Source organism: Pelophylax lessonae, assembly GCF_965119305.1.
Source record: "Pelophylax lessonae genome assembly, chromosome: 1".
NCBI lineage: Eukaryota > Metazoa > Chordata > Amphibia > Anura > Ranidae > Pelophylax > Pelophylax lessonae.
In genome coordinates this window covers 362,215,880-362,231,823 of record NC_138768.1, presented here as the reverse complement: position 1 = coordinate 362,231,823, position 15,944 = coordinate 362,215,880, and the positions used below count along the sequence as shown (strand labels likewise).

At 40.2% G+C, this 15,944-nt stretch overlaps 1 protein-coding gene across 4 annotated transcripts in view; it reads left to right on the top strand.

The window, feature by feature from the left end:
* The window catches only part of PCSK5 (proprotein convertase subtilisin/kexin type 5), a 684,033-nt gene that overhangs the window by 336,186 nt on the left and 331,903 nt on the right, over positions 1–15,944 (top strand). For all 4 annotated transcript variants that reach the window (XM_082244075.1, XM_082244078.1, XM_082244077.1 and 1 more), the window contains exon 9: positions 15,720–15,820. In XM_082244075.1, coding sequence (XP_082100201.1) covers positions 15,720–15,820 — 101 coding nt within the window. The remainder of the gene's footprint in view (positions 1–15,719; positions 15,821–15,944) is intronic.

Sequence of the window (15,944 nt, the reverse complement as noted above, 5' to 3'; positions counted from 1 at the left end):
TAGGCAACTGTTTTCCAGCGAATTTACCTCATTGGAGACTCTATGTACCTCAAGTACCCCTCAAAAACATGTCATCTCTTACCAATACAGGAGTATGTTTGCATCCCACCAGGCTAATAGCAGATCGACATGTGCAGCTTGGAAAAAATAACTTGGACTATCTCTTTCAGATGCTGATTGTGAGGTGATAAACTTGCCAGTCCTTAAAGTGTTACTAAACCCAAAACAGTAAAATCAGTCTGTATATGCAGTAAAACATGCTTGTTATACTCACTGTGGCACCTAAGGGGTTAATTATCTGCATTGTGTAAAAAAGGCTGTTTGATCTTGTATTTACAGATCCTCCTCTTTTTCCATTGACTCTAGAACATGTCTGGACAAGGCAGAGCCTTTGGAGTCAGGTTGCACATGCTCAGTTTGGTGTGTATTGCTATAGACTTTTTTTCTTGGGAGGGTGCATGTGATCAGCACAGGTCCAATTAGCACTGTCCAGACAAAGGATCAGGGGTCAGGGTTCCTGATAGGACAGCTCAATGCAGTATAAAAACTGCACCTACAAGCTTCACCAGGGACTTATAGCAGTCACAAGATTGATACAGCTGCAAGAAAAAGTATGTGAACCCTTTGGAATGATATGGATTTCTGCACAAATTGGTCATAAAATGTGATCTGATCATCATCTAAGTCACAACAATAGACAATCACAGTCTGCTTAAACGAATAACACACAAAGAATGAAATGTTGCCATGTTTTTATTGAACACACCATGTAAACATTCACAGTGCAGGTGGAAAAAGTATGTGAACCACTAGACTAATGACGTCTCCAAGAGCTAATTGGAGTGAGATGTCAGCCAATTGAAGTTGAATCAATGAGATGAGATGAGATTGGAGGTGTTGGTTACAGCTGCCCTGCCCTATAAAAAACACACTACACTTCTGGGTTTGCTTTTCACAAGAAGCATTGCCTGACGTGAATGTTGCCTCGCACAAAAGAGCTCTCAGAAGACCTACGATTAAGAATTGTTGACTTGCATAAAGCTGGAAAGGGTTATAAAAGTATCTCCAAAAGCCTTGCTGTTCATCAGTCCACGGTAAGACAAATTGTCTATAAATGGAGAAAGTTCAGCACTGCTGCTACTCTCCCTAGGAGTGGCCGTCCTGTAAAGATAACTGCAAGAGCACAGCGCAGACTGCTCAATGAGGTGAAGAAGAATCCTAGAGTGTCAGCTAAAGACTTACAAAAGCCACTGGCAAATGCTAACATCCTTGTTAACGAATCTACAATATGTAAAACACTAAACAAGAATGGATTTCATGGGAGGATACCACAGAGGAAGCCACTGCTGCCCAAACAAAACATTGCTGCACGTTTACAGTTTGCACAAGAGCACCTGGATGTTCCACAGCAGTACTGGCAAAATATTCTGTGGACAGTTGAAACCAAAGTTGAGTTGTTTGGAAAAAACACACAAAACTATGTGTGGCGAAAAAGAGGCACAGCACACCAACATCAAAACATCATCCCAACTGTGAAGTATGGTGGTGGGGGCATCATGGTTTGGGGCTGCTTTGCTGCGTCAGGGCCTGGACGGATTGCTATCATCGAAGGAAAAATAAATTCCCAAGTTTATCAAGACATTTTGCAGGAGAACGTAAGGCCATCTGTCTACTAGCTGAAGCTCGACAGAAGATGGGTGTTGCAACAGGACAATGACCCAAAGCATATAAGTAAATCAACGACAGAATCGCTTAAACAGAAGAAAATACGCCTTCTAAAGTGGCCCAGTCCTGACCTCAACCCGATTAAGATGCTGTGGCATGACCTCAAGAAACCGATTCACACCAGACATCCCAAGAATATTGCTGAACTGAAACAGTTCTGTAAAGAGGAATGGTCAAGAATTACTCCTGACCGTTGTGCACATCTGATCTGCAACTACAGGAAACGTTTGGTTGAAGTTATTACTGCCAAAGGAGGTTCAACCAGTTATTAAATCCAAGGGTTCACATACTTTTTCCGCCTGCACTGTGAATGTTTACAATTTACAACATTTCATTCTTTGTGTGTTATTAGTTTAGGCAGACTGTGATTGTCTATTGTTGTGACTTAGATGATGATCAGATCACATTTTATGACCAATTTGTGCAGAAATCCATATCATTCCAAAGGGTTCACATACTTTTTCTTGCAGCTGTATAAACTGCTGATGAGAAAAGGTATTTAGCTGTTTATCTTTACTATAAAATAATTGCATGTCCATGTTCTGTGTACTGTGGATTACAGATATAGTGAATGCAGGGTCCTTGGTTTAGTAACACTTTAAGGCACATGTGTCAAACACAAGGCCCGCGGGCCGAATCTGGCCCTCCGGGCCATTTTATGTGGCCCTCGCACCTCTCCTGTAGCTGCAGAAGAACTCCAGCCCTCCTTCAGACCCTGTATTTTCTGCTTTCCAACACTTCCTCTAGCTTCTTCCCAGCAGGAGCACAAGTTAAGGGTGGTGCAATGTAATGTAAGGGAGGGTGGGGGACTTCACTTCTGAAGGTGGGGAGGCTCCTGACGTGTTATCTAAGGGTAGGGGATGCTCTGGACATCTAGTCTTACAGATACAACCGGCACTTTTGAGGGCAATCATATTGCTGGTGCGGCCCTCGAATAAACTGAGTTTGACTGCAAGGGTTCTGTGAATATATTGTGCAAGAGAAGGGTTACAATCTTTGATCTCGCTGATACAGGACACCAGTGTTCTACAATATTTGTGGAAAGAGGTTCACAAAATGATCACAGTGGGTATTCAGTTATGAATTCACATTATCTCAATATGTACTTCATCACACCTCTTCTTCCAACTGATATAACTTCAAATACCCGCCATGCATATGGTAAATGTGACATGCATAACATTACACTGAAAATCTGCCCCACTTCCCACTCTAGAAGAATGGTTTCCCTGTCCTAACAGAGTGAACACCATGGGGGAACGGATTCATATTTCACAAGTCAGAATGTCAAAACTACCTCTATATGGGAATGTTGGCTGCACTTTAATACAAAAAATACACTGACATCATCATATTTCCCTAAACAGTAAATACCTCTTCCAAAACACAGCTTGATGAGTTATGAGGCCCTCTGCAGACAGAGACCTAGGGCTTACCCTCCCTATTTCCTACTTTCCCACTCTCCTTCAAATCTAATCCCCCCCCCCCACCTTTTTTCCCTTTCTCTTTAATCTCCATCCCTCCACCTTCAACCCACTCTCCATCCCCCTGTTTTTCACCTAGCCTAGAACCTGCTCTTCATGATGTCTGTGGGTAAACAGTGACACCAGCGCCTAAGTAGACAGCAAACCTCTTTTTGGCCTTGTGGGGTTTATTGAGATACACTTTAATGTTTACTTTAGACCTGTACAAGAATCCAGCTTTTTATACAGTAGGTCAAGCTTTGCACTATAGCCTATATCAGTGTTTCTTAACCTTTTTTCAGTCAGGGCACCCTTTGAAAGCATATTCAGTCTCAAGGCACAGCAGTCTAAAGCTAGGCTCATACTAAAGTAAGTTTGCGGGTGTGGGAATTGCAGCTGTTCCCACACCTGCAACTAAATTGTGCTGCTCTTTACAGACGTGTGGAGCTGCCATTCCTTCTTAATGCCCCCCCCCCTCCCGACGCATCTAAAAATGTTTGCAGATTTGGGAACCGCTGGGAAATCACATGATGCAGAAGCATTTCCTGGGCGCTTAAAAATGGTGCAGGAACAGTTTTGTTCTGCATTAAACTCAGGCACAGCAGCCCATTCAATTGAATGAGCTGATGCACCAGAGTAAATGAGGTTAGCAGAGCCACAGCAGTTTGAACATAGCCTAAGAGCTCATTAACACGTGAGGTTGGGGGATGGTAAAACAATGTGAGCATTCCTTACCGCCAGTGTGAACGAGCCCTGAAAAAGCAATCCTGCTACTTTAGAAAAGCAGTTCTGACTGTAGGGGTCAGGATCTCAAAAGACATACATACAAACATATAAACATACGTACACTTTCTGTACATACATACATCCATTCATAAATACACACATACATGTACATACACACACATACACACAAACGCATACATACATATACCCTTTTTTTTTTTTTTAAAGGCAGAGCTACTGACCTGCCTAATCCAAACACCTCACTTGGCTGACTTTTATGGTTGGCTTTGGCTCCCCCACTGCCTGAAGAAATGTTTATTTACAAAGTCCCGAACTGTAGGAGAATGCAGGTCAGCGTCTGGAGGAAGCCTCTGCCAGTCTCAGCTCTGTATACAGGGCTGGGATCAGCAGCAGAGGGAGAACAGGCAGGATTACGGCATGCCAAGTGAGAAGGGCTAATGTTTCTACACAGAATACATACTGTATGTTGTACCTCCAAATGCAGCCTCCTTGCGGTGTCTTTTCTCTTCACACAGCTGCACATGCCTCCCCAGCTACTCTAACAGAAGTAGGGGAAGCATCCCATCCAACAAACCACGAGAGAGCATCCCAGAAAGCTGTATGGGCCACCGTCCCTTAGCAACTGATGATGATGTCATCGGTTGGCAGGACGCGGGCGGGCAGGCCCCACTGCTTTCTGAGTGACTGTCGCAGCTGCATGCATGTATGTTTAAGACAGCGGACCGGCGCCGCTGTAATTGAAAAAAGGTTTAACTGGCGTCGAGAAGATTATTTTACTGGATGCCTGCTTAGTTGGGGAAGTTTTTAGTCATTTTGCCACGGCACCCCTGGGAACTCTTTGAGGCACCGTAGTGTGACGCAGCACACCAGTTTGGAAACGCTGGCCTATATTACTAACATGTTTAATGGTGTTATAGACCCGGTCTGGTAAACTACCAGTAGGAGGACCAGAATGCCATAAACAGGGAGCAGAGCCTTTGAAACAAAGAAATGATGCATTGACAAAAAAGATAAGGCCATAGCTAGACATACAAAAAAGAGTACACCCCTCACATTTTTGTAAATATTTTATTATGACTTTTCATGTGACAACACTGAAGAAATTACACTTTGCTACAATGTAAAGTAGTGAGTATACAGCTTGTATAATAGTGTAAATTTGCTGGCCCCTCAAAAATAACTCAACACATTATTAATGTCTAAACCACTGGCAACAAAAGTGAGAACACCTCTAAAAATGTCCGATTTGGGCCGTCCCAAAGTGCCAATATTTTGTGTGGCCATGATTATTTTCCAGCACTGCCTTAACCCTCTTGGGCATGGTGTTCACCAGAGCTTCAGAGGTTGCCACTGGATTCCTCTTCTACTCCTCCACGATGACATCACGAAGCTGGTGGATGTTAGAGACCTTGCGCTCCTCCACCTTCCGTTGGAAGATGCCCCATATATGCTCAATAGGGTTTAGGTCTGGAGACATGCTTGGCCAGTCAATCACCTTTACCCTCAGCTTCTTTACAAAGGCAATGGTCGTCTTGGAGGTGTGTCTGGGGTCATTATCGTGTTGGAATACTGCCCTGTGGCCCAGTCTCCAAAGGGAGGGGATCATGCTCTGCTTCAGTATGTCACAGTACATGTTGGCATTCATGGTTCCCTCAATGAGCTGTAGCTCCCCAGTCCCGGCAGCACTCATGCATGACACTCCCACCACCATGCTTGACTGTAGGCAAGACACACTTGTCTTTGTACTCCTCACCTGGTTGCCCCCACACACGCTTGACAACATCTGAACCAAATAAGTTTATCTTGGTCTCATCAGAACACAGGATATGGTTCCAGTAATCCATGTCCTTAGTCTGCTTGTCTTCAGCAAACTGTGGTTTTTTTGTGCAATATCTTTAGAAGAGACTGTCTTCTGGGACGACAGACATGCAGACCAATTTGATGCAGTGTGCGGCGTATGGTCTGAGCACTGCCAGGCTGACCCCCCACCCCTTCAACCTCTGCAGCAATGCACTCATACATCTATTTTCAAAGACAACCTCTGTATATGACGCTGAGCACATGCACTCAACTTCTTTGGTCGACCAGGTTGAGGCCTGTTCTGAGTGGAGCCTGTCCTGTTAAACCGCTGTATGGTCTTGGCCACCATTCTGTAGCTCACTTTCAGGGTCTTAGAAATCTTATAGCCTAGGCCATCTTTATGTAGAGCAACAATTCTATTTTTGAGATCCTCAGAGAGTCCTTTGCCATGAGGTGCTATATCGAACTTCCTGTGACCAGTATGAGAGAGTGAGAGTGATAACACCACATTTAACACACTTGCTACCCATTCACACCTGAGACCTTTTAACACTCATGACTCAAATGACACTGGGGAGGGAAAATGGCTAATTGGGCCCAATTTTGGCATTTTCACTTAGGGGTGTACTCACTTTTGTTGCCAGCAGTTTAGACATTATTGGCTGTGTGTTATTTTGAGGGGACAGCAAATTTACACTGTTATACAAGCTGTATATTAAAAAAGAAAAGCGCACACATGCAAAAGAAATTACCAAATTTGAAGACAATCCATAAATAAAAATGGGGATTTGGTCCCACCATATGGCCATATAGTGCTCAAGCCCACCACTACGTCAAAGTACCCCATTATCAGTGGGTCCTACACTATCCATGAAAAAGAGATGAATCCAGCCTTTCTAACCCTTGGAGACAACACTCCTTGCTGGGAAAGATGTGCAAATGCACTACAGGGGACTCCTCCAATATCCACTTGATAGTGGACACTGATGGAGTACAGGTGTGTGTGGGGGGTGGGGTGGGTTGCTCAACCTCGGTAGTCTAGAATATATAATAAACAAGCAAAAAATTTGGGGGAGCATACCCATGTATTTCTAAAGCTGGTGCAGCTATGAACCAAAAGACATGTATATTAAAAAAGAAAAGCGCACACATGCAAAAGAAATTACCAAATTTGAAGACAATCCATAAATAAAAATGGGGATTTGGTCCCACCATATGGCCATATAGTGCTCAAGCCCACCACTACGTCAAAGTACCCCATTATCAGTGGGTCCTACACTATCCATGAAAAAGAGATGAATCCAGCAGTGTACAAGCTGTACACTTACTACTTTACATTGTAGCAAAGTGTCATTTCTTCAGTGTTGTCACATGAAAAGATATAATAAAATATTAACAAAAATTTGAGGGGTGTACTCATTTTTGTGAGATACTGTACATGGAACAAATACAGAGGAAACCCTACATGTTTAAAATGTAGGGGATTGTAATAAGTGAAATGGTCCTTGAAAGGGAGATCTGCCTCAATTACGCAAAGAGGACACATATATTTTAACATTAGATACAGTGGGCTCTATTCACAAAGCTTTAACACAAGGGTAAGGACTTTTTTTTTAGTCATGCAACTCTACTTCTAAAATCTAAAGCCTAGTACATGTGTGCCGAATGTCAAACGGCTTTGGCCGGTTTAATAGAAACCGTCTGACATTCGGCCCATGTGTACTGGTGTCGGTCTGACAGAGGCCAGCCGTTCAGCTGGCTTCTGTTGAAGGGGCATGACCAAAAAAGGTCTGCCCACAAGCCCCCTGATTATCACTCTCAGTCAGTGGTTGAAAGCGCTGATCGAAGTGTTCTGGCAGGGGGTGTCCCCGGAGAGGGGGGGGGTGTCCCCGTCAGAACACAATGGAACAGTAGGGGAGATCGCTGTAGTAATGTTGGATAATTAGTGCAGTGGCTCCTCCTGAGCGGTCAGTTTTTTTTCGTTGGCCCTGCTGGGTTGAATGAAAAAAAAAAAAAAACTCTTGGTGTATACTAGGCTTTATTAAATCGAAAATAACTGTCATTTTTATTTTTTTCCTTATTCTGGTGTGTTTGCATGTCATTTGAGGCCAAATATTTTGATTGCTTCCTTCCATGTTTTTATCAAATAAATATATATTTATCCTATATATACACATATTTATATTTTGAGAACTGATATAAAGGTATTCCTGTATATATTCATTTCAAATTAATTTTATTTATTTTTTTTAAATGGGAGTGAGCATGCTCTCAAATAGGATATACATAGAACAAATTGTTAATGATAATACCTAGAAATACATTCAATGTATTTTTGTCTATATGCAGGAAGATGCAGATTGTTGATATGACATTCCATCAGATGGCATTAATCAATAGAGGGAATTGATGTCACATGTGATGCTGTTTGTTGTGCATGTTTGTGTACAGAACTATTTGTCGACATCATCGCATCCGGGGATATTAGACTGGCAGTAAAGGAAGCTCCCTCTTAATTCACCTCTTTTATATCCCTGGTGAAGTTACCTGGTTTACTAAACATACCAGAGATGAATCTTTGAGTTGCTAAATAGATACTTTCTGAGCACTGGGATAGTTTGAAAATATCAAAAATGTAAGATTGGGTCATAAGTTTGTATGAACATATATCTATTGCTTTAAAAAAAAAAAAAGCAGGTTTGGTTAAGGGAGGGAATATGTTTTTAGATCTGATTACACTTGCTATCACAATTAAAGAAGTGGCAATATATTGATTTCATGATTCCATTTTAATATCTTAACTCCATCAGTTTGACAACAATTCAAACCTTTTGCCATGTAAATCAAATGGATAACAGCTATGCAGACTTCCAACACAAATGGGGTAATATAAATGGAACAGGGGGGTTCTGTCCAATTCAAACCTTCAGCCATGTAAATCAAAGGAATCGGACTTCAGAACACCAAGGGGTATGATAACATAACTAGAACAGGGTGGTTCCAAAAATTTCACAACTCGCATCCTTGGACAATTAACATCTGCCGTAAGACCAAATTCCATGGTAAATGGTTTAAGATGACTGTGCTTCCTGTGTGGAAATTAATGCTGGGGTATAAATTCTGACACAAAGAAGTGTCTCTATTAAGTTGTGAAATGTCTTCAACATTACAGAACACATCCAGTTTAATGTAACTAACTAATACTAGTTGTTCCTCTTAGGGGTACATATTGGACATTTTTAGGGTTAGCAGATGTTGGGATTGGTTAGATGTTAAGATTATTTCAGGGCTTAGGGTTAGGTTAGAGGTCATGCATGTCTGAAAATAGCCAGGATAGCATACATCCATGTACCAAAATTTCACAAGACATAGCACTTTTTTTTTTTTTTTTGGGGGGGGGGGGGGTTATAATCTAGTTTTATTAAGATTTCTTCAATACAAAAAGCACAAGGAAAAAAAAACTAAACTCCAAAAAGGTACTAAGTGCATAATGACAGCATTTTAAACATTCAGCAAAATAAGTAAAATAAGTAGTTGGCCAGATGTTGCAAAGCCGGAAGTCTATAATACAAGCGGTAGATGTCCATTGGTTGTCAGCAGGGGCAAATAGGCTTTCTTCAAAAATGTGGAATCAGTGGAATCTTTGCCACATTTAACAAATAAGGAGTGACACTACATTTATACAATTTGACAGAAGAAGGTGCATCATGGAAGAGGGACTGCATTGGAGTGCATGTAATTGGCCTGAAGGTTTTAATACATTTTTTTTTAATTGCATACATCTTCTAAATTTGCCACATGCCAAGACCAATTGATTTTTTGCAGCATATACTGTGCAAAATCAAATTCACCAAGAATATTGCCCAGGTTTTTCTTCTAAAAATACCACTGTCATTCATGGTGATTTTCTTTGAGGCGTCTATTGAGGAGAGCCAAAACAGAGCTATTAGAAAATGGAGATAAAATAAGGACTTCTGAGATAAAAAAACTAATAAATGATTGTTTTATAAGGAAAAAATGATTCTACAACAGTGCATTATAATGCAAAATTATCATGAGAGAGAAATGTTTGAAAATTATGCCTGTATAACTGGTGCAACTCTGCTAAGATGAGAAAGTCCACTCAGTTTCAATCACATTAGGTGCACAAATAGTCACCATTAGCATCCAGACACTTTTGATTTTGGCAAACTACTGCATGAACAACATTGACTAGAGTCTCCACAGGAATTGCTCTGCATAAAGTTTTAATTTTGTCCTGTATTGCAGTCAGTGTAGGTGGTTTTATATGGTACACCACATCCTTTAGTGTTGCCCAAAGATAGAAATTGAGGGGTATTAATTCCAGTGAATGTGGATGGAATTAAACAGCACCTTTTCATCCTATTCAACATCCTGGCATCAAGATAGGTTCTCACATTTCGGTGGTAGTGAGGTGGTCCGCCATCTTGCTGGAAGTAAAATTACTCATCTGCATAAACTGCACGAATGGCTAGTAACATGATGACATCATCAATAGTGGGACTACTGAAATCTTTAGGGGAAACATAATACTACACAGTTCGTGTAATTCAGTTTGTGTTTTAAAATAGGGCATAGATAACAACTGTTGAAGTGTGTATACATTTTTTGGGCCCCTCTGTGTATCATCACTTGTCATTTTTCAGTGTAGGCAGTGTGAGTACCTTTTGATTTAATATTAGCCTCCTCTAGTCCCTTTACAACAAAGCTCAGAGTGATGAAATGAAGAAGCAGATCCAGGAGCCAGGTGGTCATGTGCTGACAAAGAGTGTGCTGATGGGAGGGGAGAGTAGAGCAGAAGTTCGGTCACAGGCTGGGGGAGTGTTCATGACAGTCTTAGGTTAAGGGGTTGGGTTAAATGATGATGGCCTGAGTACATCTAGTGATGGATAAAACATACTTCATGGGGCAGCTCCACAAATAAAGGGAAGAATTGCAGTAAAGTCTTTTTTTTTCTTTTTTTATCTTTTTATGAACTTTTTTTTCTTTACTGGTGTTCAGTTTTAATTACCAAAGTTAAAGGATGGCAATACATAGACTACTACTGTTGTCTTTGCCTTCTGAAAATGCCTGGCTGTATTGCTGGCCCAATGACTTCACTACTTGCATAAGTATACAGATCTGAGGCTCCCCATACTGTTTACATCTTGTTTCTGGGTCAGTGACTTAGAAAGTATTAAAGGCAGAGTCAACCATGATTGTAGATAATGCAAATTCAGATCCAGAATTGTGTAGTTGAAGCAGAGCAACCAGCAGAATTCCACTTTCCATGATTTGACTACAGTAAATTGAAATCTGCTTGTTGTAACCATTGTATCTTCATTTTCTGAATTACTTAATTGGATAATCAGATAACATCACAGTGCTTCCACACAGAAGGTTGCAGCAAATTGACACATACTGAAATAAGATTGCAGCTTGGAAACAATTAAGCTGTACTAAAAATTGTTTAGCACTATAACTGTTGACAGTTTCCTTATTTTCTGCACTTTGAAACTAGTATGTTGCAAAATGATTGTCTACAATAAAGCATTGCACTCTATACTTACACAGTTAAATATAGCAGAAATAATGACATTTTGGCACTGATTTTAAATATATGACCGATAATGCCAAAAAAATTCTATTTAAGGATAGTGATCATATAAAGCTCATTTTTAAATCCTAATGTTAACAAAAATCACGCAAATGGCCCTAATCAAAAGTCTACATACCCTGTAATATTTTGCTTTGGTACAGACACACAAGGTGACACACAGACTAAAATGGCAATTAAAGGTTAATTTCCCACATCCGTGGCTTTTTGAATGGCAGTCATGGGGATCAGAAAAGAACTGACAAAATCACGTGCATAACAAGACAATGGAACTGTATGAAAATAGAAAAGGATATAACAAGATATCCAAAGCCTTGAATATGCCCATTAGTACTGTACAATCACATATTAAGAAGTGGAAAATTTGGGGGTCTCTTGATACCAAGCCATGGTCAGGTAAACCAAGAAAGATTGCAACCACAACTGCCAGAAGAATTGTTAGGGATTCAAAGAAAAACCCACAGGTAACCTCAGGAGAAATACAGGCTGCTCTAGAAAAGGACGATGTGGTTGTTTCAAGGAGGACAATATGACGATACTTGAACAAAAATGAGCTGCATGGTCAAATTGCCAGAAAGAAGACTTTACTGCGCCAATACCACCAAAAAAGCAATATACCTTACAATCATAGAAATATCTTTGTGTGAATTGGAAAACAACTTTGGATATCATACTCGTACCTTGACACACCTCGCAGGTTCTGGCACACTGTAATCTGGAGTGACGAGACCAAAATGGAGCTTTATGGTCACAACCATAAGCGCTATGTTTGAAGAAGGGTCAACAAGGTCTAAAGCGACAAGAATACCATCCCTGTTGTAAAGTGTGTTGGTGGCACACTAAAATTTTGGGGATGTGTAAGCTCTAAAGCAAGGGGGATTTTGTGAAAATTGAAGGAACGATAATTGCAGCATGTTTTAGAAAATACTGGCAGGCAATTTGCATTCTTCTGCATGAAAGCTGCTCATGGGGCGCCCTTGGACATTCCAGCATGACAACGACCCTAAGCACAAGGCCACATTGACCCTTCAATGGTTACAGCAGAAAAAGATGAAGGATATGGAGTGGCCATCATAGTCTCCTGACCCTAATATTATTAAGCCACTGTGGGGAGATCTCAAATGTGCGGTTCATGCAAAATGACCAAAGACTTTGCATGGCCTGGAGGCATTTTGCTAAGATGAATAGGCAGCTATATCACCTGAAAGTATTCAGGGCCTCATAGACAACTATTATAAATGACTGCACTCTGTAATTGATGTTAAAGGGGGCAATACACAGTATTAAGAACTAAGGGTATGCAGACTTTTGAACAGGGGTAATTTCACTTGTATGCTTGTTGCCATATTTTGTTTTATGATTGTGCCATTCTGTTATGACCTACCTACAATTGAGTATGAATCCCATCAGAAATAAAAGAAATGTGTTTTTCCTTTTTTTAACTTTTATTTAAAATGATACTGTATATTATGAATTCACCAAGGGTAAGTAAACTTTTGAGCACGACTTTGTGTTTATGTATGTATGACTGGATGACCTATATTTTGAGTACTTAGAAGTGATAAATGTACGAGTATGATATCCAAAGTTGTTTTCCAATTCACACAAAGATCTTGATTTTAATCATGAAGTTATTATATAACTTCATGAAAAGAAGCTATGAAAACAAACTCTGCCCCTCAAATAGCATCTGGTGCTGTGACAGCCTTTCCATGTTTACAAAAAGAAAAAAATACAATTATGTTCCAAATGAACTACGGAAGTGTTGTTACAAAAACAATAATAATGGATTTGCACTAAGCTTTCTATGATCTGAATACAGATGTTCTGGCATTGACTGGAAAGCTAAATGTACCAGAATGAGATGTTTAAAATAAACCATTTAATCCTCAAGAAGCCTATATAACCACATTTCAGAATTATTTACTGGATCTTTATCGAGTATATTACATGGAGGAACTAAATTGTTCCCTTGGCTTTATGAAGCAATTTGATGTTTGTGTCATATTTAATTTTTGATAAATTGCATCATAGAAGTAGAACTAAATCAGTTGTGATCTAAAATAAATTTGAAAGCAAATTGCAGTTGGAATGTCATGGAATGAGGTAATTGAACTCCATTCCAAGCACTGACTTGAGGTGTTCTGTAAGTCTGCCAGTGTCAGTATGTTAACATATTCAGAAGAGGTTTGAAGAATTGGGCTTCCACTGAATTTAAGATTATACATATTACTCTGTCTTTAACCATTTTATCCATTGCATTGAATTATATTTTATGAAATCACTGCAAAGTTAAAAAAGCATGGGATCATAATATTTGTGCAATCGTTGTCTTGTTTATATAGAGATTGTGTTGTTTTTATAAATATGTGCGTGTGTGTGTATATATATATATATACTGTGTATATGTATATATATATATATATATATATACATATGTATACAGTATATACACTGTATTGTCCAAAGTATTAGGGCGCCTGCCTTTACGTGCACACGAACTTTAATGGAATCCCAGTCTTTGTCCGTAGGCTTCATTCAGTTGGCTCACCCCTGCAGCTATAACAGCTTCGACTCTTCTGGGAAGGCTGTCCACAAGGTTTGGGAGTGTGTCTGTGGAAATGTTTAAACATTTTTCCAGAAGCACATTTGTGAAGTCAGGCACTGATGTTGGACATGAAGGCCTGGCTTGCAGTCTCCGCTTTCATTTATCCCAAATGGGTTTATCGGGTTGAGGTCAGGACTCAGATTTGCAATGTCATCAATGCCTTGAGTAAATTAAAATTCCCTACTCTTTCTGTTCTGTCTGATACCTCTCATCTAGACAGGGTTGTGCAGGCCAGTCAAGTTCCTCCATCCCAAACTCTCTTATCCATGCCTTTATAGACTTTGCTTTGTGCACTGGTGCGCAGTCATGTTTTAACAGGAATGGCCACCCACAAAATCAGGAGCATGAAATTGTACAAAATGTCTTGGTAGGTTGACGCTTTAAGAGTTTCCTTTACTAGAACTAAGGGGCCAAGCCCAACCCTTGAAAAACAACCCCACACCATAATCCCCCCTCCATTAATTATACCAGTGCACAAAACAAGGTCCATAAAGACATGGATGAGCGAGTTTTGGGTGGAAGAACTTGACTGCTCTGTACAACCCTGTCTAGATGAGAGGTATCAGATGGAACAGGAAGAGTAGAGAATTTTTATTTACTCAGGGCATTGATAACATTGCAAATCTTTCAGAAAAAATCTCTTCTATGCACAGAATATGTAACCCTTCCCCATTCTATCCAAAACCAAAGAAAGGTTTTGTCACATTCATCTATGGTATTTTGCACAGTGTAAATGGGTAGGTTGTGGAAAAATTAGATGTCACAGTAACACTCTGTGGGGCTAAAGTGAATTGAACAGGGCTATACAGGAAAATCACACTGCTGATACTAGGATAGGATAGTAGTCCCAGAATACATTTTACATTGTATTATCTTTCCGGCTTCCCATCTCTCAGTTCACTGAATAACAGTTGTGCCTGTTACTATCTATGTGCTAATCTTGCTGTGATACCGTGGTAACATACAAACAGGACTAGGTAGATTTATACACGCCATTGCCAAAATATATTGATTTTTCATGTCACTTATCCTCCTACTTTATGCCCCTTTCACACGACCGTTCCGATCAGGTTCACCTGTCAGTTTTTCAGGCGGACCTAATCAGATAGTCCATTCTGCTAAAAACAAAGTGAAATGGATCTATTCTCCTCCATGTAGATGGATCGAGTCGCCCATAGAGCAGAGCGCGCGCTGTCCTTGTCTGCTTTGCATAAACTGAGCAGGCATGTACCTGTCATCCCTCAGCTCTGCTATGATCAGCAGGGGATCAGCGGGCAGATCACCTGCTGATCAAACTAGAAGGCACCAGTGTAAAAGGGGCCTTATAGTATAATGTTTAGCTCAAAATTGTGGGTAAATTAAAAAGCTCATTTCATAAAATCATTCTGCTTCCTGAGACTAGTCTATGATAAAGGGGAAGAAAGAAAAGCAGGGCCATATCTTCTTGCACCTAACAATAGTTTACATTTCTGAAAACATGAAAAAAAAATAAACTATAATCCAAATCTGGTACCTTAGGCCAACAACCCTCTGAACGTCTTGCAGCTACAAAAAAGAAAGCATGGGGGAGAATCAAATCTTGAACTTACAAAACCAGTGCGATTTTTTTTCCTCGAAAGTTAATTGCTTTAGAAGTTTGTGGTAAACTTTGGGATCATAAAAGAATAAAAAAGAGCACAAGCATTTTGTTCTCACTATAGAGTCATTTTCTTCATGTTAAATAATTTAGAGAAATAAAAAAGTTAATGTTATGTTTCAGATCACCACAGATCTACGGCAGCGTTGTACAGACAGTCACACTGGAACCTCAGCATCAGCTCCTATGGCTGCTGGGATTATAGCCCTTGCACTAGAAGCCAAGTAAGTATTGCAGATTCTGGCCTGACAGTGTATTAAATTATATAAAAATGTAAAAATCTGTGTAATGTCCATTAGATTAGCCAATTATTGAGTAACAAAATAGCTGAAAAGAACAAAGAAAGGG